This window comes from Ictidomys tridecemlineatus, chromosome 3, assembly GCF_052094955.1.
Source record: "Ictidomys tridecemlineatus isolate mIctTri1 chromosome 3, mIctTri1.hap1, whole genome shotgun sequence".
NCBI lineage: Eukaryota > Metazoa > Chordata > Mammalia > Rodentia > Sciuridae > Ictidomys > Ictidomys tridecemlineatus.
The window spans coordinates 95,336,654-95,357,687 of record NC_135479.1 but is presented as its reverse complement, the minus strand read 5'-3'; the positions used below and the strand labels follow the sequence as shown (position 1 = coordinate 95,357,687).

The 21,034-nt window shown below is 41.6% G+C and overlaps 1 protein-coding gene across 4 annotated transcripts; it reads left to right on the top strand.

Moving 5' to 3' along the window:
* Window positions 1–566: 566 nt before the first annotated feature.
* Window positions 567–20,631, top strand: Mfsd1 (major facilitator superfamily domain containing 1). 4 transcript variants are annotated; one of them, XM_013358824.4, is made up of 16 exons: window positions 568–769; window positions 1,850–1,902; window positions 2,976–3,088; window positions 4,542–4,584; window positions 4,852–4,919; window positions 6,448–6,556; window positions 9,568–9,670; window positions 11,353–11,451; window positions 12,038–12,149; window positions 13,232–13,288; window positions 13,643–13,799; window positions 15,243–15,340; window positions 15,906–16,018; window positions 17,775–17,822; window positions 18,594–18,651; window positions 19,963–20,631. In XM_013358824.4, the coding sequence occupies exons 1-16, from the start codon at window positions 607–609 to the stop codon at window positions 19,964–19,966; spliced, it is 1,398 nt and encodes a 465-aa protein (XP_013214278.1). In that variant the 5' UTR covers window positions 568–606; the 3' UTR covers window positions 19,967–20,631. The 4 variants fall into 4 exon arrangements, with proteins under 4 accessions (XP_040125880.1, XP_013214278.1, XP_005325766.1 ...); XM_005325709.5 differs by lacking the exon at window positions 19,963–20,631 and having other exon boundaries at window positions 18,594–18,655; XM_040269946.2 differs by lacking the exons at window positions 2,976–3,088; window positions 19,963–20,631 and having other exon boundaries at window positions 567–769; window positions 1,854–1,902; window positions 18,594–18,655.
* The last annotated feature ends 403 nt before the right edge of the window (window positions 20,632–21,034 follow it).

Here is a 21,034-nt window from a genome sequence, read left to right as displayed (position 1 = left end):
AAACAAAGTCAAAAAGAGTTGCAACTCATGCCAGCAACAAAGCCAATTTCATCAATAGGGAAAAAATTTCAATAACTTATGTAAAAAAAATGAGTAAAGATCATGAAGAGAATTCCTAGAAAACAGAATATAAGTGGCTGTAAAACATACGAAGAGATTCAATCTTCTTCAATATAATGAAGTTGCAAGCTGAGTCCACACTAATATAGACATTTTCACTGATGAGATTGTCAAAGACCAAAAAAAAAAAAAAAAAAAAAAAAAAAAAAAGTGCCTGATCAGGGATGCTGCGGTACCTCGGCTGCCTCGCTAATGGGCGTGTAAACACGCATAACTATCAATACAGCGTCGGGCACCAGCGCAATTTTGAAAACGCACCTGTCCTTGAGCTAGCAATTCTAATTTTGGGTCGCCCCTATTGGCCAGGTCGCGACACTGCGCAACAGCAGCAAAACAGCAGCAGAGCTGACGCTCAGCAACCGGGCCTGCGACTACCGCAGCCCCGCGGTGCGTCACGTGGACGGGCGCGGCCCCGGGTGATCCCGGTGGTCACGTGGCCTCTCCGCCACGTGACGCGCCCGCTTCCGGCCGGCTGGCAGTGACAGGATGGAGGAGGTCGAGGAGACGCGGGCGCTGCTGGCCGGCGGCGCGGGCGGCGCTGGCACCGCTGGCACCGCGGGCAGACCCCGCGCGCTGCCCGCGCTGTACGACCCGAGCCACCTGGCACACCGGCTGGTGGTGCTGCTGCTCATGTGCCTGCTGGGCTTCGGTGAGCGCGGGCCTCGGCGGCCGCCCGCACCCATTCCCCGGCGGCCGTGCTGCGCGGGCCGGGTGGGGAGCTCGGGCGCGGTGGCTCCGGAGCTAGGTCCCAGGGACGAGACGGGACGTACCGGAGGCGCGGGGCTCTGGCTTCCGTGCTTCTTGTCGCTCCGCTGCTGTTCTGCAGAGATGCCCACCCACCCATTTGCCCATCCTGGGAAGCGATTAAAGCGGGAGCTGAAAAGTTTCTGGGTTTAGGGACAGGGATCAGCAACTACCACGAAAAGTTTTGAGAAATTGCCCCTACTCAACAGCTACCTTCTCTTGGGTCACTTCGGTAGTATGCCTGTGCTTCAGAAGCTTAACGTGTTAACAGTTTTGTTCCTCTGAATTTGTAGGTTTGTGTATTTGGAGAGTAGAAATGGGGCGGTATTTGTACCCTATTGTAGGCTGTCAGTTATTGTACCTTTAAAATAAATCCTAGTGTATGAATATCACATCTCTCCCTACTTTTGATCTTCCAAGAGATATTTTTAACTTGATTCTTTAGAACTCTCAGCTTTATTTTTTTTTTATTCCTAGCACTGTAGTCCCCGAATTATTCGACATTAAGTATTTTGCTTGTGGAATTAGAATTTGTTTAAAATTCTGGTCTAGTCAGAACAGCTAAACCACGCTCTTCTGATCCCAGGATAAGTGCTGACATCGGTGTTAAAGTTAGGAAACTGTCCAGTAGGTTTGTGAAATCGTCAATGTGTGTTGTTAGCTTTATATAAACAAAGTATAGCTGGTTCATGAAGCTGATAATAAAACAATAAACACGATGAATGAAAATAAAATGGAAAAACTGTTGCTTGCAGCATAATTCAAGTTCCCATTATTTGCTATATGTATACACTATTACACCGTGGAACTTATTTGTCTATGACTTAGAAAATACTGGTAATAAGGAAGTGGGCCAGAAAATTTTCATAGTCTCAGCCCTGGAGCCTGTAGTATAAACATTTGAAACCATCTTAGGGTAGTCATTGGAACTTGAAATTGTTATGTGGGCACTATTGTTACTTGCAAAATGTTTTGCCTTTTCTAGGCAGCTATTTCTGCTATGACACTCCTGCTGCCCTTCAGACCCAGGTTAAGCGGGTAAGTTGATTTTTTCAGTTTTGTTCCTTTGCTTTGGAACAGTTGTAGCAGCACATCCTGGGTTGCCTGGTCTGAAAAGTCCACTAACATCTGTAGTCACCAGATCCACAAGTCAGGAAGAGTGTTCTCAAGCTGAAATGAGTTGTCACAAGAAATTAATTTATAGCATACATGTGACTTGAAATTGTTTAATACCTTAGGTAAATAATAATATCCTGTTTCTACAGAATTGCTAAAATATTAGTTTTTGTTTTTGTTTCACTTTTCCACTGCTCCAACATCTGAGTGACAAATGATTTGGGGATAATGCTTTGCTTTCGTAAATGTTTTTATTGTCATTTTTTTAAAAAATATTTTTAGTTGTGGATGGACAATACATTGATTTTAATTAATTAATTAATGGTGCTAAGGATCCAACATAGTGCCTCACACATGCTAGGCCAGGGCTCTACTGCCCAGCCACAATCCCATTCCTTTATTGTCATTTTTAAATGTACAGTTTGAGTGTTGTCCTTGTCAGTATTCTTAGTCTGGTTTTGAACTGTAAAAATAGAGATGTTTACAGTTTCTTGGGTATTTACATTGCCTTTTTTTCTTGGTAAATTTTGTATCATTGAGCAAGTAAAATGCATAAATTGGCTCTTTATATTTCTAGAATGAAAGAGCAAGTGTAGGCATTGTAGGTGTTGGAGGTGGAGGAGGAATGGTTGGGTGGATATGGATGTTCTAGGGTTATCTTTTGCTAGGTGAATGCCCACTGCAGTCACTAATCAAGGAATAAGAATAAGGACCTTTAGGCAGACCACGGCAGTCTGTCCCCACAACAGTTGTGTGTCCTGAGGTCCATGAAACCCCTCAAGTGGCAGATGGGTACAAGAAGTTCCCAGTTGTGATCACTTTTCTGGGGCAGAGGCTGTAGCTTTTGTGAGATTTCCAAGTAAGTGACTTACAAATGGTGAAGAAACTTCACAACACAGAAAGAAGAAAGCAACCTCTTTCTCTTTTACCTTTCATTTGTTAGCTACTAAACCTAACTGTTTGGAAAAAGAGGGTTCTATTTTCTTTCCATATAGGATATGCAGGTGAATACCACGAAGTTCATGCTGCTGTATGCCTGGTACTCTTGGCCCAATGTGGTTTTGTGTTTCTTGGGTGGCTTTTTGATAGACCGAGTATTTGGAATACGGTAAGCTTGGGGAAAAAAAATCTTACCTGTGGGTAAATCTCTCCTGGTTATTAGGAAAATGCAGGGCTAGGTTAAGGTATTTCTAGAAAGAACCAAATAGGCTTTGCATATTGACTGATATAATCTGCTTGAGTTTTTAAAAAATGTCATTTAAATCCCTGGAACTGGTGTTTGAAACTTCCTTGTACTTCAGTTAAGGTCAGGGCTAGCAGAGGCTGCTGGTGGACGAGGGTAACTCAGTTTTCAGTTAAATTATGCTCACACTTCACATCAGACACACCAAGGTTGGACCCCCTTGATGCCGCCTGCTTAGCTTCCTGACTGTTGCTGAACTTCTGTTTTCTCATTGTTAAAACATGGGTAATATCCTGCTTTGTGAGAGGTGGCTGCACCATGTTGGGCATAGGTGGTGTGGACTTCCTCGGCTCTGTGTGGGTTTTATGTTTGTGCCTTGGTGTCGACTTTTTGCGATTGCATTAGATACTGAAGAGGGAGCAGCACTGTGAGCTCTGCCATTCTCATCCTTGCAATTGTGTGTGGTTTGGTGACTGCAGTGATGACTTGGATCCACTGGGGGTATTTCCAGAAGGCAGAGAGGAAGGTGATGGAGCATATTTGAATCTGTGTCTGATGGATACAGACTGAAGAAACTGAGTGTTTAGATCTGGGGGCTGATTTGAAAATTTCTGAAAAGTTAGGGTCTGAAGCAGGAGTTAAATGTATTTTACTTAGTCTCAAGGGGTAGAAGGGGCTTGAATTTTTTAGAGGAGCACATTTCACTTAGTATGACGAAGAGCTTACTTGGTCAGGGTGACAGTGATATACGCTGTCTTGGAACCATGGTGAATCTTGTACTAGGGAACATTTAGCTGAACATGATGTGGCCGTCTCACAAAGTGCTGGAGAGGGATTTAAGTTTCAGAGATGCAGTTTACTTGTATGACCTTTAAGGGCTCTTCCAATGGCGGCATTTCTAATATTTCTCTGGGGAAACATTAATCATTATTCAGACTTGGGTGGATATTGGATTTGTAATGGTATTAACATGGTTAATATGTGTTGTTTTAAAACTAGTTTTTAGTTATCAGGAATTATGACCACTTAAAAATTACTGTAGAATTCTTGGAATCAGTCCTAAATTCTTAATAGAAATTTTATAAAGAATTTCCATGTTTAAATAGTTTTGACCTGGGAACTTCTTTATGGTAATGGCTTAAACTAATATATGCCATATAAAAGCCTCTGGAAGCTCCTCAGAAGTCTAGACTTCTATAAATAGCATTCAGCTGGGAGAGTTGCGGACTTTAGAGGGAGATGAGCACTTCATTGCTCTTTCTGTGGAGAGATGCAGAGTGGATAGAGAAAACCAGAAAGAATGAGTAGTAAAGGAATCTGTGATTACAATGTTAATGTAAGAAGAAATTAAAACTTTTACCCCCTCTTTCTCAAACAGATGGGGCACAATTATTTTTAGCTGCTTTGTTTGCATAGGACAGGTAAGGCCAATGTATTTATTATTTATTTGACAGTGATTTTTTTAATTCTTGTCTATTTCCACTGGCAAAGATGTGTTTAATGAAATGTCTAGCATACTCAAGCAAGGTCCATAAATATCTAAGTCTAAGCTTTGAAATGCATGTTCATTAGCATTTTAATTTTACAAATTTATTAAGGAAGATAGTACAACTATTATAGAAGTTAAGATTTATTGTTTCTCTTGAGTACTTTCTTTTATCCAGTCATTATTAAATTTTACATTCTAGGTGATTTTTGCTCTGGGTGCAATAGTTAATGCTTTTTGGCTGATGGAATTTGGAAGATTTGTGTTTGGGTAAGTTTGCATAATTTTATTTATCTTAACATTTATTAAGGATTTTTTTCTTTTGGTGCCGGGAATTCAACCCTGGATCTTGGCACATGATCTACCAGTGAGTTACACCTCCAGCCTCTTAGTAAGAGTTTAAAATATATATTATGGTTCTTCTGAGGAGTCATTTCTAATCCTTGAAATGTTGTCTCTGTACACATAAGATTCTTCCTCAGATGTCTCAGTTTCCTTTAAAATAAGCAGCAGTTTTGCAAGTTGTGATTGGCCCCATGTCCGTTTGAAGTTAACTGCTGCTCCAGAGTGACTTATCCCCAGGCTTGTTTGCCTGTTCTGCTGTGTTGAACCCTCATTCAGGAAAGCATAGGCCGTTGGTTTCTGGGGTGTGGTCCTGGATGCCTTGCTGTTCTCCGGGGATGTGCAGGTCCCTTTGCTCCCTGCCCAGGAGCTGTGCAGAAGCAGGATGCCCTGAGAGTCTATTTAGTAAGCCTGTTCAGCGTCAGTCCTGGGCTTCCTGCCTCGAGAGGTGCAGATGACAAGTTCCTTTGTCTTCAACATGACTTACTCTAGCTTTCACCAGCACCAGGGATGTGTGGCCATGGGTGACAAACCGCCACAAGTGCTCTGAGGGAGAGGGAAGGAAGCAGAGTGTACATAGGAGTGGTCAGGGGATTCAGAGACGGGGCTGTGCTCAGAAACGTCCTGAAGGATGATGTGGGTCGTACAGGAGTCACAGTTTGGTTACCAGAGGAGACGGGAAGCGTGTTGGGGCATTACAGAATGGTGAGGCAGGCTCATTCCTAGGCTGTGGAGGAGATGGAGGTTCTACTGGGCTTCGAGGTGTAGCGGTGAGCGTGTGGAGCTTAAGTTGAAGCACAGGAGGGAGGACAGGGGGACTGTGCAGTGAGTGTGGGACTGGCCGGAGAGCCCTGTGCACAGGCCCGAGAGTACACTTCCGCTTCTACAGGGTGTGGGCCAGTCTCCTGCCACAAGTTTTGTACAGGGTACAAGGTGATCCAGCAAGCCAAGCTCCCTGTGCTGCCTGTCCTCGTTGTCCATGCAGCCTTTAAGATGACGCCAGCACAGCAGTAAAGCATCCGCTTCACTGTGCTCGGAATTCGGGCTGGGTGCAGTGTGGATGGTGTGTCTGTGCCCTCCCGTCTGGAGCCTCTGAGACCCGTGGAGGCTGGGGCTGGTGTCACCTGATGCTGCTTTCTCATGGGCTGGGACGAGAGGAGGACTGCTGACTGGAGCACCAACATGTGGCTTCATGTGGCCTCTGGGTGGCTGGCTTTCTCCTGGCACAAGTGTAGGTAGCCTCCTAGAGTGGGCAGTGGGTGTCAGCTTTTAGGACCTGGCTGGGGTACTGGGGCCGCAATGTGTCACTCCCACCACAGGCTGTTGGTTGAAACATAGGCCCACCTAGATGCAGCAGAGGGGATAGGGACCCTTCTTTTGAAAGAAGGTGTGTCAGAATTGATAGCTGTGGTGTTTCCTTAAAAGTTGTGACTTCTCTTCTTTTTCCTGATTTTAGGATTGGTGGGGAGTCCTTGGCAGTTGCCCAGAACACATATGCCGTCAGTTGGTTTAAAGGCAAAGAATTAAACCTGGTATTTGGACTGCAGCTTAGCATGGCTAGAATCGTAAGTATGATGATGGTTACTGCTTAGAAATCACAGGGTGACGTGTGCTCTTGGGTGACAGATGTAGCATTGATTTTCGTATATTTCTCTAGACCACAGTATAACATTTACTTTATTTTAAATGAGGCATTTCTAACCTTATTTAGTTAGTAAACCATCTAAAATGACCACGTGAATGTTCGTTAGTTCAGTGTCTGAGCACAGGGTTGATCTTGGGTTTGTTGTGTTGATTTCTTACCATTTTTTTGCATCCTTGCTGTGAAGGCTCTGCACAGGACCAAGCAGGTTCTGCTGGCTGAGATGGGAGGCCCTGGCCCTCTGTGCCGAGGCACCCCCTGCCTGCACCTCCATGAAGTGCAGCTACACATGGCGAGGAGCCTCCTTCCTGAGCAGCTTCTGCTGTTGTCCCCGCTCTGGCCTTCTGTGCCCTTCACCTGCCACAGCACGTGGCTTATGTGAAGATGGTGCTTAAGTTCTTGGTCAGAGGCATCCATTTCCTGTGGTTGTCTAAGCTATGTGATGTGGGTCCTGGTGACCTCACTGGTGTGATGCTTGTCTTGCTTACTTACAAGCCTAGACATTGGAATCCAGGAGTGGTTTGGTCTGGTAGAGGCTGCCCAGGGGACTTCACGGTTTTATTAATGCATCCTAGAAGATGTTCCAGCAGTCCTGAGTCATGTTAGAGTTTTTTTTTCCCAATAAAGTCTTATGAATAGAGGAGTCAAAAAAATATTCTTGCCTTAAAAAAAACAGACTTCCAAAAACTAATAGTATGAAGAAATCCAGTATAAAAGTTTTTATAGGGGGCTGGGCTGTGGCTCAGTTGTAGAGCGCTTACTTAGCATGTGTGAGACACTGGGTTAGATCCTCAGCACTGCATAAAAATAAGTAAATAAAGGTGTTGTGTCCATCTACAACTAAAATTTTTTTAAAAAAGTCTTTACTGACTATGTTATCATTTATGTGGCTGTGTACATGCAGGTTCTTTCTAGTCAGTATTGCACATAGTTCTGTATTCTGATGTTCTCCCTATGAAACTTGTCTACTTCTCTTAGGCCTAGGGACTGGGGATGACAGAGTCACAAGGTTTGTTGGGGCCCTGAGTACTGTTGAGACACAGGTCCACATCCCGTCCAGAGATGCTGGCCTCCCTGTTGAGGGATAGGAGAGGATCCTTTGTTGACAGTAAGGCTATAACTGCCTTGAACAGCCCTTTTATCACTTTGATAAAATACCGGAATAGTATTTCAGTTTGTAATGCCTTGAGTTTGTCTTTCCATGTTTTCTCAATTTTTCTACAAGCACTCTCAAAAGCTTCATTATATGTCTTGCAGAAGTCAGGATATGTCTGTGGCAGTGTTTGGATCTGGTTTAGTAACTTCTCAGAAAAGAAAATAGTTCACTGAGCAGGACTTGTTCTTCTTGACTCTGTTGTTACCAGAGACCACCAGGGTCTCTGCGTCCTCATACCCTATTGGTACTCCTGGGGCAGCATCCAAGGAGCCCTGAGTTTCTGGAGGGAGGCTGGGAGTTCTGGGACCTAGGGCGAGAGCTGTGGGAGTGGTGGGGAGGCTGGAGAAGGTGGGGAGCCGGGCCTTGGCAGCCCCTCTGCTTCAGCCAGGGCTATTGATGTCATCTGGTTTATGTATTTGGGGGCTGTGTGAAGCTGTTGGAGGTGAAAGGAATTGATGGTGTAGAGGATAAAGGAGCTCTTCCACTGCATTATGTGATTTTCCTTGGTAACTTGTTGCTTTTAAGCTTATTATTCCAACAAGTGCTCGCTGAGGACTCGGCAAGCTCAGCTCTGAGATGGTGGATGAAGTGGTGTGGGGCAGCGTCTCTGAGGAGCTGGAACTGCAGTGCTGGTGGAGCAGGGTCCACTACCTCATTTCCCAATGGAGTCCTGCCGTTGACTGCATTTTGTAAGAGGCAGCTGTGTGAGATATGTGGCTGTATTTGTTGGGATGTGGTCATTTCTGTCTCTAGCGTCGTCTACTGCCAGCATTTGGCACGAGGGCTCTCTCTGGGCTCCAGGATGCGGCAGTCTCAGTCTCCTCATCCTTTCTATGCATTCTTCTCCACTCTCTTGGTGGCCCCCATAGCTGGGGTGCCCTGGGCATGATCTTTGGATGCCTTCTCTTGGCATACTCCAGCCACGGTGATCCTGGTGTTGATGGCTGACCCATGGTGATCCTGGTGTTTCCTCCCCAGACTTCTCCTCTCTCCTCCTCACATCCCTGTGGTCTCGGACATTCCAGACAGGCTCTTCTCACCTGTGCACCATCTGTCCCACCTGTACTGCTTTTGCCAGATGTCCTGGGCTCCCTCCCCAATGGTCTGCTCCACTGTCACAGTCAGTCTCAGCCAGGCCTCCTCCCACAATGCTGTATCCTCCTTTTCCGCTTTATTTATTTAAGTACCTGTAACTATTTAGTGTACATTTTTAACCCTGTTAAAATGTAAGCTTCATGAAAATTAGACATTTTTCTATTGTGTTCTTTATTATATTCCTGAACAATGGCTGACATATAACAGGGACTCAGAAGTTGCTGAATGAGTAAATAAGTGGTGACAATTTCTGCTATAACTTTTACTGTTCACTTTAAGGATATTCAGAGGCAGGACACCCCCTGGCCCCCCATATTTCAGTACCAGGAATAGCTATACTTTTCCTTAGCTATGGTATAGTTTTGTCTTAGGAACTCTGAATTTTATAACTCGTCTCATTTTTTGTTTGGTGCTAGGAAGTTGTAAATGTATTGTGTATTTTGCATACTTGCATTTTCTAATAAATTAGCATTTTGTGTACGTGTAGCAACTTTGTGGCTTTATTCGTTATTTTCTTATATTAAGAAAAATATTTCCTGTTTAACCTGAGTTCAAATTATACTCATTTCTTATAATTAAGCTACCTCAAATTCTTTTTTTCCCAAGCGAGGCAGATGTATAAATAATCAAAAGTTCTGTTTTGTTTATTTGTTTTTTTTTTTGTTTTTCTTTTTTTCCTTTAGGGAAGTACAGTGAACATGAACGTCATGGGGTGGCTGTATTCTAAGATTGAAGCTTCGTTGGGATCTGCGGGTCACACAACCCTTGGGTTCACACTTATGGTTGGTGAGTGGACCCTGATGTCCCACAGCTTGTCACTCCTGGAAGCTTGTCACAGGCGGTATTGTGGCAGAGAGGAAAACTACCGGGTTAGTGTCCAGCCATATCAGTTGTGATTTTGCTCCACAGTCTGAGAATTCTTTGACCTAACTAGAAGTAACAGTCATGTGCCCTCTTTGTATTTTGATTTCTATTTTCTAAAGGGAGGGTCTTATTCCTCCTTATGTATATTCAAAGAGAAAGCCTACAGGCTGAGAGCAGGCAGGGAATTTATTCTCCAAGGTGCTTAGAGCAGAAGGAAGACAGTCAGAGTGTTGGAGAGCTTGGAGATAGATCTAGTATGTTATTGATGGTTAAAAATCCACCAATGTGGGAGACGGGATCCTGAGTTTTGGTGCTGGCTCTAAATAGTTCTAACTAGTTCTGTAGCGTGGGTCAAGAAGGTTAATCATTTGTGTCTCAGTTTTCTTTTCTGAAAAATTGTGGTAGATTACAAAACTGTATAGGTCACTCTTGCCACCAATTTTCTTAGCCAAGGCTCAATGGTGTTAGTTACTGGGTGGGTCTCTGAGCAGCATTTGAAGTTCTCTGGATCCACCTCCTGTGCTTCTTCTCTGAGAGTGGCTTTGTCTTGCTGAGCCCCTCAGTGTGGATGTGTTGAGATCTGCGGCTTGATGGTAAAAGCCTTGTGTCCAATATTTGCTTATCTTTTGTTCCTTATGGCTAACACACTGTGGTCCAGTTGAGAAATGGCTGAAATGGGCTACATGCAGACATGGGCTATTCCTGGGCTATATGTACTGTTAAAGGGATAGTGGAGGACATTCCAGTGGGCAGACCTCTATAAAGACTCCCTTTGCCACACCCTCCCCTGAAGTCTTTTGCCTTCACCAGAGCTCCTTTTTTACTTCCAGATGCTCTTCAGCATCTCACTAGTGTCTCTGTGATGGGAATTTTAGAGTCAGAAAAGATCCAAGCCATTATCAAGTCAGAGCCTCTTGTTTTACAGGTGGGGAATTGAAGCCCAGAGGGGTTAGGTTCTGGGTTAGGTTCTGTTGGTGCCAGCAGTGGATCCTATGTCTCCTGACTGTCATTTCAGCTGTTTCTCAACTGGATTACAGTGTGTTAGCCAGTTGAAGATGAAAGATTCATTTATTTCACTAAGCCTCTTCCTAGAATTCTTCTTGAGATGCATAAGTGTCACTGAGTCTGTCCTGATTTACTTTGATGACGTGAGGTCAGCACTAGTGGAAATGCTGAGCTTGCAGGAAGGAAAGCCCCGAGGGAGCTGTGCCTGGGAATGTGGGTCTGTGGGTGCTAGGAGTGGGCTGCATAGTCTGCACCAGGAGAAGAGGTGGCTGGGTCCTTGGTGTCTGTCGGCAGCTGGTGCTTAGGCTGACTTTGTCCAAGACTCACTTGCTAGCTGGCTGTCAGCTTCCACCAGGCTGTCCTGTGCTGTGCAGGACTGGACGATTTCCAGCCTTGTGCTGGGAGAGTGAAGTTCAGAAACTGCTGTTCCTTGGGCACTTGGCGCGAGCACTTCCTCCACTGTCAGGGTGGGTGCTGGGCTTTCCTCATTCCCCTTCCCTTTGACTCGCTGCACTATCAATCAATGTGTTGCTTTTCAGGAGTCTCCAGTCTGCTCATTTTGAGATCTCCTTTTTTTTTTTTTTTTTTTTTTAATTTAGGGGGTATAACATGTATCCTTTCACTAATCTGTGCCTTGGCCCTTGCTTATTTGGATCACAGAGCAGAGAGAATCCTTCATAAAGAACAAGGAAAAACAGGTATGTCTAAATGGCAGGAGATTGGGCTCTGGGGAATTGTGGCTTTTCTTGGTTGTTGGTGATACCAGGGATTGCACTACTGGGTGCTATACCACAGAGCTACAGTCTTGGTCCTTTTTATTTTGAGACAGGGTCTTGCTAAGTTGCTCAGGCTGGCCTTGAACATGAAATCTTCCTGTGTCAGCCTCCTGAGTAACTGGTATTATAGCTGATGTTTACAATGCAATAAGTTCCCAGCAGGACTAGTACATATGTTTTATTTTCTTGTCTATTTTCCCTTGTCTCAATGTTTAGATACTTTTCCCCCTCTTAACATTTGACAGAATTTGCAGTCTTAGTTTTAGTTTTTATATTTGTGAAACAGTTATTGTTTCAAGAAGAGAGGAGGAAGGAAGGTAGGTGCCTATCTTGCTTTCTGCTTTCCCTTATTTGTAAGTTATTTCAGAGGTGGTATTTATCTAATTTTCTAGAATTTTTTTTGAACTGAATTGCAAAGATTAAACATATAATTAAAAAAATTCTTGATTACAGATGAAAACTCCTCTGATAGAATTATGCTCATGGCCTCTTCCCTTACTTCTCTAAGGTGAAGTTATTAAGTTGACTGATATAAAGGACTTCTCCTTACCTCTGTGGCTGATATTCATCATCTGTGTCTGCTACTATGTTGCCGTGTTCCCTTTTATTGGTCTGGGAAAGTGAGTATTCTCTAGTATTCCATTTTTTTTTCTGGCTAAATTATAGGAAGCTCAATTATAAATATGTTTTTTAAACCTTCTTTGGTTATAATTTATATTTATACAGGAATTGTTTCCTATCCTGGGCTATCATGGATTTTAGTGTTGGTTTAATACTTTTGTTATTCTTTTGAAGAAAAATAACAGTTTTTGACACAATACTGATTTTTTTTTTTTTTTTGGTACTGGGGATTGAACCCATGGGTGCTTAATCACTGAGCCACATCCCCAGCCCTTTTAAAAATTTTTTTGAATTTTGAGGCAGGGTCTCACTAAATCATTTAGGATCTTGCTGAGCTGCTGAGGCTGGCTTTGAACTTGTGATCCTCCTGCCTCAGCCTCCCATGTTGCTGGAATTACAGATGTGAGCCATGATGTCTGGCCTTAGAAGTTGATTTTGAAATAGTCTTTGATTCCTAATACTGATGTTTTACTTGATTTTGAACTAGTATTCCTTTTATTTCCCTTTATCCCTTGATGAGGAGGTGGTTATTGGGATTGAGGACCACATACTGATGTGTTGTGATTGGGTCCTGCCATTTGCTAGGACTGTAATTCTTTCCGACTTAGATTCGAGTCTCAAAGCGAGTTCTTCTTTAGCTTCACTCCTTTTTTATTGATAGCTTCTTAAACAGAGCAATATGTGAGTTTGATGAGTGTAAAAGGATGTATTTATAACCTTTAAGTTTATGTTCTCATTTTAAATAATTTGAAACAAGGATCTTATTTATCAAAGAACCCACCCAGTATTGCCTTTAAGGAAAAAAAAGCATCCTTAATTCCTTGTAGCAGTGTATTTGGGTTTCTGAAAAGTGTGTGGACTGCCCACAGCATAGGTAGAAGGGAAAAAAATTGGCATTGCATTTGAGGAAATGAAATGTTTCTATAAGTACTTACACTTCAGTAGATTGCTCAAATATCAAATAAGCTGGGAAAATTATTTCAAAAATGGTTTATTAAACTTATTTTCATTCACCTTTATTTTGTCTTTTGTTTTTAAAAAACAGTATTTCTCTCTAATATGCTTTTTTTTTTAATTTTAGAGTTTTCTTTATAGAGAAATTTGGATTTTCTCCTCAGAAAGCAAGTGCAGTTAACAGGTACTTACTTAATTCTGTAAGAGCTTCTGCAGGTTTTAATAAACAAATGTTATAAGAAGCAAGAAGGGTGTATGTGACCCAGTAGCACATGTGAACCCAAGATAGAATTGGGACTGTAATCCTGAGGGCCCACCTCAGTGTTTATGGCAAGCCAGAGAATTCTGAGATTACTCTTTATGTTCTGTTTTCTTTTTTTTTAAATTAATTAATTATTACGTTCTGTTTTTATGATGGTCAGTTTAGAAAAATGCTACATTAAGTGTTAGGAGTTGCATTGCCTAGTATTTTGGGGGACTTCTTGGACTTTCTCTTCAGCTGTGCTGCACTTCACTGACTGTTGTGTTCTCTGGGCAGTGTCGTGTACATCATATCAGCACCCATGTCCCCGATATTTGGGCTCTTGGTGGATAAGACAGGGAAGAACATCATCTGGGTTCTTTGTGCGGTGGCCACCACTCTCATGTCCCACATGATGCTGGCTTTCACCATGTGGACCCCTTGGATCGCTATGGTAATGCCATTGGGGGCCGGGCTTCAGCGAGGACTCCTTTGGGTCCATGTCAGGAGCATGTTTAGCAAGCCCCTCTGGCGTGATTGATTTCAGTTTGTGCAAATTAATTATTTTTTTCAAGTGTAATTATTGATTATTAATTCATGAGTTTTTAGTTCATTTAAACTTATTTTTATAGGACGACTTAATCTCTGAAGTAGAATTTGAAGTAGAGTAGCCTTATGAAAGACTAGTTATTTCCTTTCCTTTCTTAAGCATCATTCAAAGAAGCCCTGCCATCAAAAGTAGCAACACCCATACCTGCCCAGTGTCTATTCTTCCATCTTTAATTCTGGGCAGGTAAGAAAGCAGTAGTAAATTCACAATCCTTATTGCTGCTTTTCATTCACATTGTCATTTTTAAGACCTCAGGCCCAAGTGCTGCCTCTCTGATCTGTAGATACAGGAACCTCTGGCACATAAATGCTCAGGCTGGTGGTGAGGATTGTACCGCAGAGCGTTCCTGCAGGGCAGTCCTGTCCCAGGGATGGAGATGCTGCTGCAGAGCCTTTGCAGTTACCATCTAGGTGGATGTTGTGAAGCTGCTCCAGTAACTTCTGCCCGTTTATTACTTTATTGTTATTATTATTATTTTGTGGCTCTGGGGATTAAACCCACAGGAGCTCTACCACTGAGCCACTTCCTCAGCCCTTTTCATTTTTTATTTTGAGATAAGCTGCTTAGGGCCTTGCTAAGTTGCTGAGGCTGGCCTTAAACTTGCCATCCTCCTGCTTCAGCTTCCCCAGGTTCTGGGATTACAGGTGTGCACTACCATGCCTGGCTCCCATTTATAACTCTAAAACCTCACCAGTAATACACAGACATGTCTGTTTTTCTTGCCAGCATGGGAAGTTGGCATTATTTTAATATTTACCAGTCTGAAAGGTAAAAGTGATACCTATTTAAACTTAAATCATAAAGTTAAAGTCAGCATTAGGTAATGTCTAACAACTAGTGGTTGGTGGCTCTCTGCTCTACCTCCCAGGTGTGACTGATGGCCCTGGAAGCAGGATAGTGGACTGTTGACATATGTTGCCTCAATTGCCTAATATGTTACGTAACCTTAGTGAATACTGGAAAGTAGCTTGGCCAGAACATCAGTAAGAGTCGTTTTCATATTAACTGTATTTTCTTGCAGGTCCTTGCCTGCATCCAGGCGCCAGCCAGCTACGTCTGCAGACAATACCAGGACTAGCAAAAGGGGTTAAGACAGTGTGTAGCTTGACACTAGAGAGAGAAATGGGTAGTGGATGGGTTGGTGCCTTTCAGTGAATTTGAGTCTAATCACGGTAAAATTTCCTTGAATGTTTTTATATTGAAGTTTCTGTATCAGTTTTGCTAAATTGTATCAAAGGAAATGACCTTTTGGCTAATGGAAACTCTTCCTTTCCCTGGCTTTTGTAGTGTCTTCTGGGACTCTCCTATTCATTGCTTGCCTGTGCATTGTGGCCAATGGTGGCATTTGTCGTTCCTGAACACCAGCTGGGAACTGCATATGGCTTGTGAGTATAGTATTGACACATTCGGCCATTTATGTCTTTTTCTGCTGAGTCATTTTAATTATTGTAAAACTCTGATTCTTGGATCTAGCTATCAAAGGCTTCTAGGATAGCTCTGAACTCAGTTGTAGCTCGAAGAGTCCCTTAATCTACTTAGGATACTGTGGTGGCCCCAAGAGCTCAAGGTCTCCAGCAGGAGCTGCTGTGAGCTAAGCTGTAAGAGGTCATTGCTGACCCTGCCATCCTCTGCCCACCATCCAGAGCCTCTCAAGAAGTTGAGCCCCATCGTGGCCCCAGAAGGCAGGAGGGGCAGCTGCACCTATGGCTGGTGCACACGGAGCCCTTTGCTTGGGTATGAAGGAGTTGAGTACCTTATGCACTTAGGAGGCAGGCTCCCTTACCTTTGAGCAGATGGTCTACTAGCAGAAGTAGTTATGGGAGAAGGAAAAAGTCTGTCCCATCATCCCCCTGGGAACATCTTTTATCATTGATAGCATGTGGCTGGCAGGAGGTGCTGGCTCTGTGGAGACTGCAGAGTGAAGTGTGCTTTTCTGTTTCTCAACGACAGCATGCAGTCCATTCAGAACCTGGGGCTGGCTATCATTTCCATTATTGCTGGCATGATACTGGATACTTGGGGATATTTGTTTCTAGAAGTTTTCTTCGTTGCCTGTGTTTATTGTGAGTATATCATGTGATGATATTTTTATCCTTAGGTTTTATTATTGCTGTTCTTTGTCTCCATCTCTGAGACTGAATCTCTAAAACCTTGCTCAGATTTGCCCAGTTCTTAGCCTGTGTATGAGAGTTTCATAGCTGTCGACTCTCTGGTCCCCTCTTGGAAGATTCCCGTCTATGAAGGCATCAGTGGAATCTGCTTTCTGTTCTGTTTTAAATATTCATGGTTTAAAAACAATTTTCTCTTTTCAAGTAAAAGGGTTTGGAGGGTCCCTGAATGTATGCATAGTATAGTGGTTTTGGGGTGAGTGCTCATGGTTCATTTATTAGGCTGTTTTAAGTTGCTTTTATTTTCAGTCTGTCATTTAAGGTTTAACCTGTAATCAATCGTTCATTGGTTAAAAATAAAAAGTATTAGGAAACTGTTGAAAAACTATAAAAATAAATCAACATTTTCCATTGATAATCTTTATCATATACAGTAAATTGTATTTATCTGAAAATGTCTTCTATAACCTATCAAGTTTCATTCTTCATTGATGTATTTAAAATGATAAATCATGATGATGATTTTAGCAAATTGTTAGCATCTGCAGCAGTAGAAACCATGCTTGAGTATTTGCATGTAATTGCTTATGAGAAGCCTGGAGTTCATTTTATTATCATAATTTTAGAAATAAGTGCATCAAATTTTGAAAATTCATCATTTGTTTTTTAACAGTGGGTCATTTAAGAATTCATCATGAGGTCATGAGGTGTTTTGTCAATTTTTAATGCTGCAGCATGTGGTTTAATTTCAGTCCACAGTTCAACATATATTTGGGTCTCAAACCAAACACTATGCCATTTAAAAAGTGCTTCTTTGCCATATTAATTTAAACTAAATTGAACTGCTTGACTTGGAAAAGGAAAAGCCAGCCTTCACTTTTGAGATCCTCCTGGCCCCAGGAGTCTGGTGACTGTGTCTTCATGTATAGTTATTTCATTTCTAAAATGCACACAGTGTCTTCAGGTTTAAAATCCCCAAGGGACTACTTCTGTTTGGAATTCTGTAAAATGGTAAGCAATCTAGGGGCTGGCAGCAGCTTGGAAAGTTCTGGAAGGACTAGCATTTAGAGAGAGAAGGAGGTTGGGGCAGCCTGGGGTCATGTGTCCGTCCCCCCCCCCCCCCGTGAGGTGGTCTCACTGTGACATGTTCATATGTGCACATAGCATGGTTTGGTTTGTTTCATTCCCTTATTCTCCCCACTGAACTCCCTGCATCCCCTTTACCTACTTTGTTCTTCCTCTAATCCCCTTTCTATTTTATGAGAACCCCCCTTTTCTCACTAGCTTCTACATATGAGATACATCATTTGACCCTTGACTTTCTAGATCTGGCGGATTTCAGTTTGCATGATGTTCTCTAGTTCCATTCATTCACCAACAAATGTAATTTCATTCTTTGTAGCTGCATAAAACTCCACATTTTCTTTATCTATCCATCTGCTGATGGGCACATGGGGTTAGAGTGAAACTTGTCTTTCAGGCCTTGCCGTCCTGGCTGAGTAGCAGCCAGTTCTCATGCAGAAAATGCTGTGTGACTTATATTTAGTGCTTTTAGAAAAACCCAATAATGAGACTTTTTAATTTTTTAAAAAGCCAATTAATAAAGATTTGATGAATCTGTATTTTGTAATTACATAGAGATTATTAAGAAGAAATACTTAGTTTTAAAAGATCCTGTTTCTTCTTCTTTTTTTTTTTTTTTTACTCCTAGTGTCACTTTTATCTGTGGTCTTACTTTATTTGGTGAATCGTGTCCGAGGTAAGAAGTGATATTTTTTTCTCAAACTCCCGTGGGACAAGCTCCTGTGGGTCATCGTGTGGGGTCCCTGGGTTGTCTGCACACCTTTTGTAGGCCAGTGTTTTCATTGATTTAATAGTCTTGGAAAAACATTTGATCATGTTGCATTATTATGTATTCTGGACTTGCATGTTTATTAAAATGGCTGTCATTTTGGAATATAAAGTCTTAGATGTTATTATTACATGAACAAAAATATGGCATTTAAAAGATAACCTAAACCATTATGTGTTGCCATCCTATATTCTTAAACAATAAGAAGTAGACAAATTTGTAGCTGTAGTTTGCATTTTAGAGTCAAAAGTGTTTGGTTTATAATTGGAAATACAGATTTTCCTTTTGCTAATGCATATTAGTTCAACGCAGATTAGTGCTTTTCTGTTCTTTGTAAGACTTTGATGTTGCCTTTGCTGCTGACAGATGCTATGTGCTCAGCAGAATGTAATATACCTGCTGTCTAAATAGTTTCAGGTCATGTCCTTTACTTTCTCTTAATTTTCACTATTACCGAATATTGACATAATGTTTCAATTAATAAAACCTGAAGCAATACATTATTCCAAATTTAAAGATAAAAACTAAAATTAAGGATTATTTATATCACATAATAATTCTGTTTTTTCTTTCATACCTTTTTATATTACTTAATATAAGGTTTGTCTATGCAAATATTTGCATGGATGAATTTTACTTATAATATTTGAATGAAAAGATTCTGTGTTTGTGTTTTAGATGGGAACCTAAATTATTCTGCAAGAAAAAGGGAAGAAATGAAACTTTCTCATACTGAGTAAGTGTGAAAAGGGAGAAAAGTTGTCTTTATTAATTTATTTTTGTCTTTTCCTCTCTGGAGTTGGGGATCCAACCCAGGCTCTGTGAGTGTTAGGCAGCGCTCTACCACTGAGCTGCAACCCCGCTGAGTTGTCTTTTATTTTGAAAGTCTTAAATATTAGCATTCTATTTCAAGTTATTGGGTTTAGAATTCTAATATTTAGTCTCTCTTGAGAGCTGACAGTTATATCTGGAACTATGGGGACAAAATTCCTGTTTCAAAAAAAATTAAAAAGACCATCACAGCAGTTTAATTAAGAATAAAACATGATTGGGCTGACCTTGCCTTCTGGCAGAGAGAGGGGTAGTTCTTGAGTGGCAGAGGAAAGGCTTGGCCCTGAGTTCCTGGGTGCGTGTACTCTTCCCCTCTCCCAGATACTTACCTTTGCTTAAGTGGTTAAGGTAATTTTTCATCTTGTTCTAGTATCAGCATGTGACTCTGTTCTCAGACTCTTTGGAACAGACTAAGTATATAGCATGGAGTTTGAGTTAATTTTTTCTAAGTTTACTAAAACAGTAATTCTATTTCTTGTTATTTCTAAATTTTAGACACTATTTTTTATGATTTAAACTCTTTATTTTAAATGCATATGCCTTAAAATTATAAGTCTTGTGACTTGAAGATCGAAGTCTTATAGAACAGGTTATTTTGGGGGAAAGGTGGGATTTTGGCCATATTATCAAATTTACCTCTAACGAAGTAATTCTACTTCTAGAAATGCATCTGAAGAAAATAATCAGATGGGAGTGTGGCTTAGTGGTAGAGCACTTACCTAGTATGAATGAGGCCGTGGGTTCAGTCTCCACCACTGGGGAAAAAATCAGAAATATGAATTTTAAAATCTGTGATGGTCTTTATCATGTCAAAAATTAGAAATGATGTAGGAGGACTTTTAATGTTACAGGGACTTAATGTAAGACAAAAGTGAAATGCAATATATTGATTTTATTCAAGAAAAAGTATGTGTGTGTATGTCTGAAACCCACTCACCTGTGTCTTAGTAGAGAAAATATCAGAAGAAATAAAGCCATTTGAATGGCAGGGTTATAAGGTTGTTTTTCTGCTTTTCCATATTTTATAAATTTTCTATGTTGATTCTCTGTTACTTTTATAATCAAGAAGAGTTATAGAATTACCCAGGAAAGTGTGTAACTTACTCTATTGGATACCACATGTCTTAAAATGCTATAGCTTTTCTTTTGTAAACCAGATGAGGCTCCAGGGTTTCTTCTTCCTCTTTTTGATGATCCATTGTGTCATGTTTTGCAGATGAGAAGCAGCAGTGACGCATGAGAATGGGCTGCACACACCATTCATGTGGAAACTTCCGTTATATATTTTTTAAATTTAGAGTTTAATTATTAGGAAAAATAATGGAGTGGAAAGTTATATTTATGGTTCGGATCTACCTATTTGGAAGTGTGTTTGTGAGGACTGCCTTAGCCTGTGTTTTGTGTTGTGTGGCTGAAGAATTCTGCTTTGGAACAGGCCAGTCAACAGTGAACAGTTCAGGAGCATCCAGGTGGACTTCAACCAGGATGGTCCTTAATGGGAAACATTGCATCTTGTATCGAGATGATTTTCACTAAGTGTGTCTTAGGAATGTGGCTTTTTCTTATCTCAAAAAAAGACAATCCCATGAAAAATGGGAAGTTCTTGGGGGATGGAAGGGCTGTTTTGTACAGAATGAAAGATGGTGCCCTGCAGGGCATTGCCTTGGTGGGGACACACTGAGGAGCCTGTTGTGCTCCCACCATGAGGCTATGCTCCGCTACAGCCAGGGGCAGCAGGCAGTGCACTCTGCACTGGGGACCTGACCACTCGGGGCATACTTTTGTAACACAAACTTTCTGTAGAGTTTTTTCTTATAGACAAGTTAATAACTCAGATATTCTGCAACTTATGATATATGGATAAATAAAAACACTGCAAAAAGAATACTTGAAGTTGTCTTTTGATTTTTGAAAAAATACTAGTGCACTCGGGGCTGGGGTTGTGGCTCAGTGGCAGAGCACTTGCCCAGCATGTGTGAGGCACTGGGTTTGATCTGCAGCACCACATGCAAATAAATAAAAAATAAAGGTACATCAACAAATAAAAAATATTAAAAAATAAACTAGTGCACTGATTTGAATTTTTGGAAGATTATTTGTAAGAAAATTTAAGTTGTAATAGAGAAAAATGTGCATGGTGACAGTCTTTGAGAGATTATCAGAGTAGGTCTTTCTTCAGGGTCAGACTTTAAATAACATTTGCGTTTTTTATATTTAAAATGATCCGCATGCAGCTTCTCTGGTAGACCTTCAAGTACTTGTCAGTGCACTCAGTTTCCACATTAATA

Bases quoted from the DNA above. Each gene is read 5' to 3' on its own strand.
- Mfsd1 (XM_013358824.4), top strand. From the start codon at position 607: ATGGAGGAGGTCGAGGAGACGCGGGCGCTGCTGGCCGGCGGCGCGGGC. The intron at 770-1,849 runs GTGAGCGCGGGC...TGCCTTTTCTAG, and splicing joins CATGTGCCTGCTGGGCTTCG to GCAGCTATTTCTGCTATGAC. The intron at 4,920-6,447 runs GTAAGTTTGCAT...TCCTGATTTTAG, and splicing joins TTTGGAAGATTTGTGTTTGG to GATTGGTGGGGAGTCCTTGG.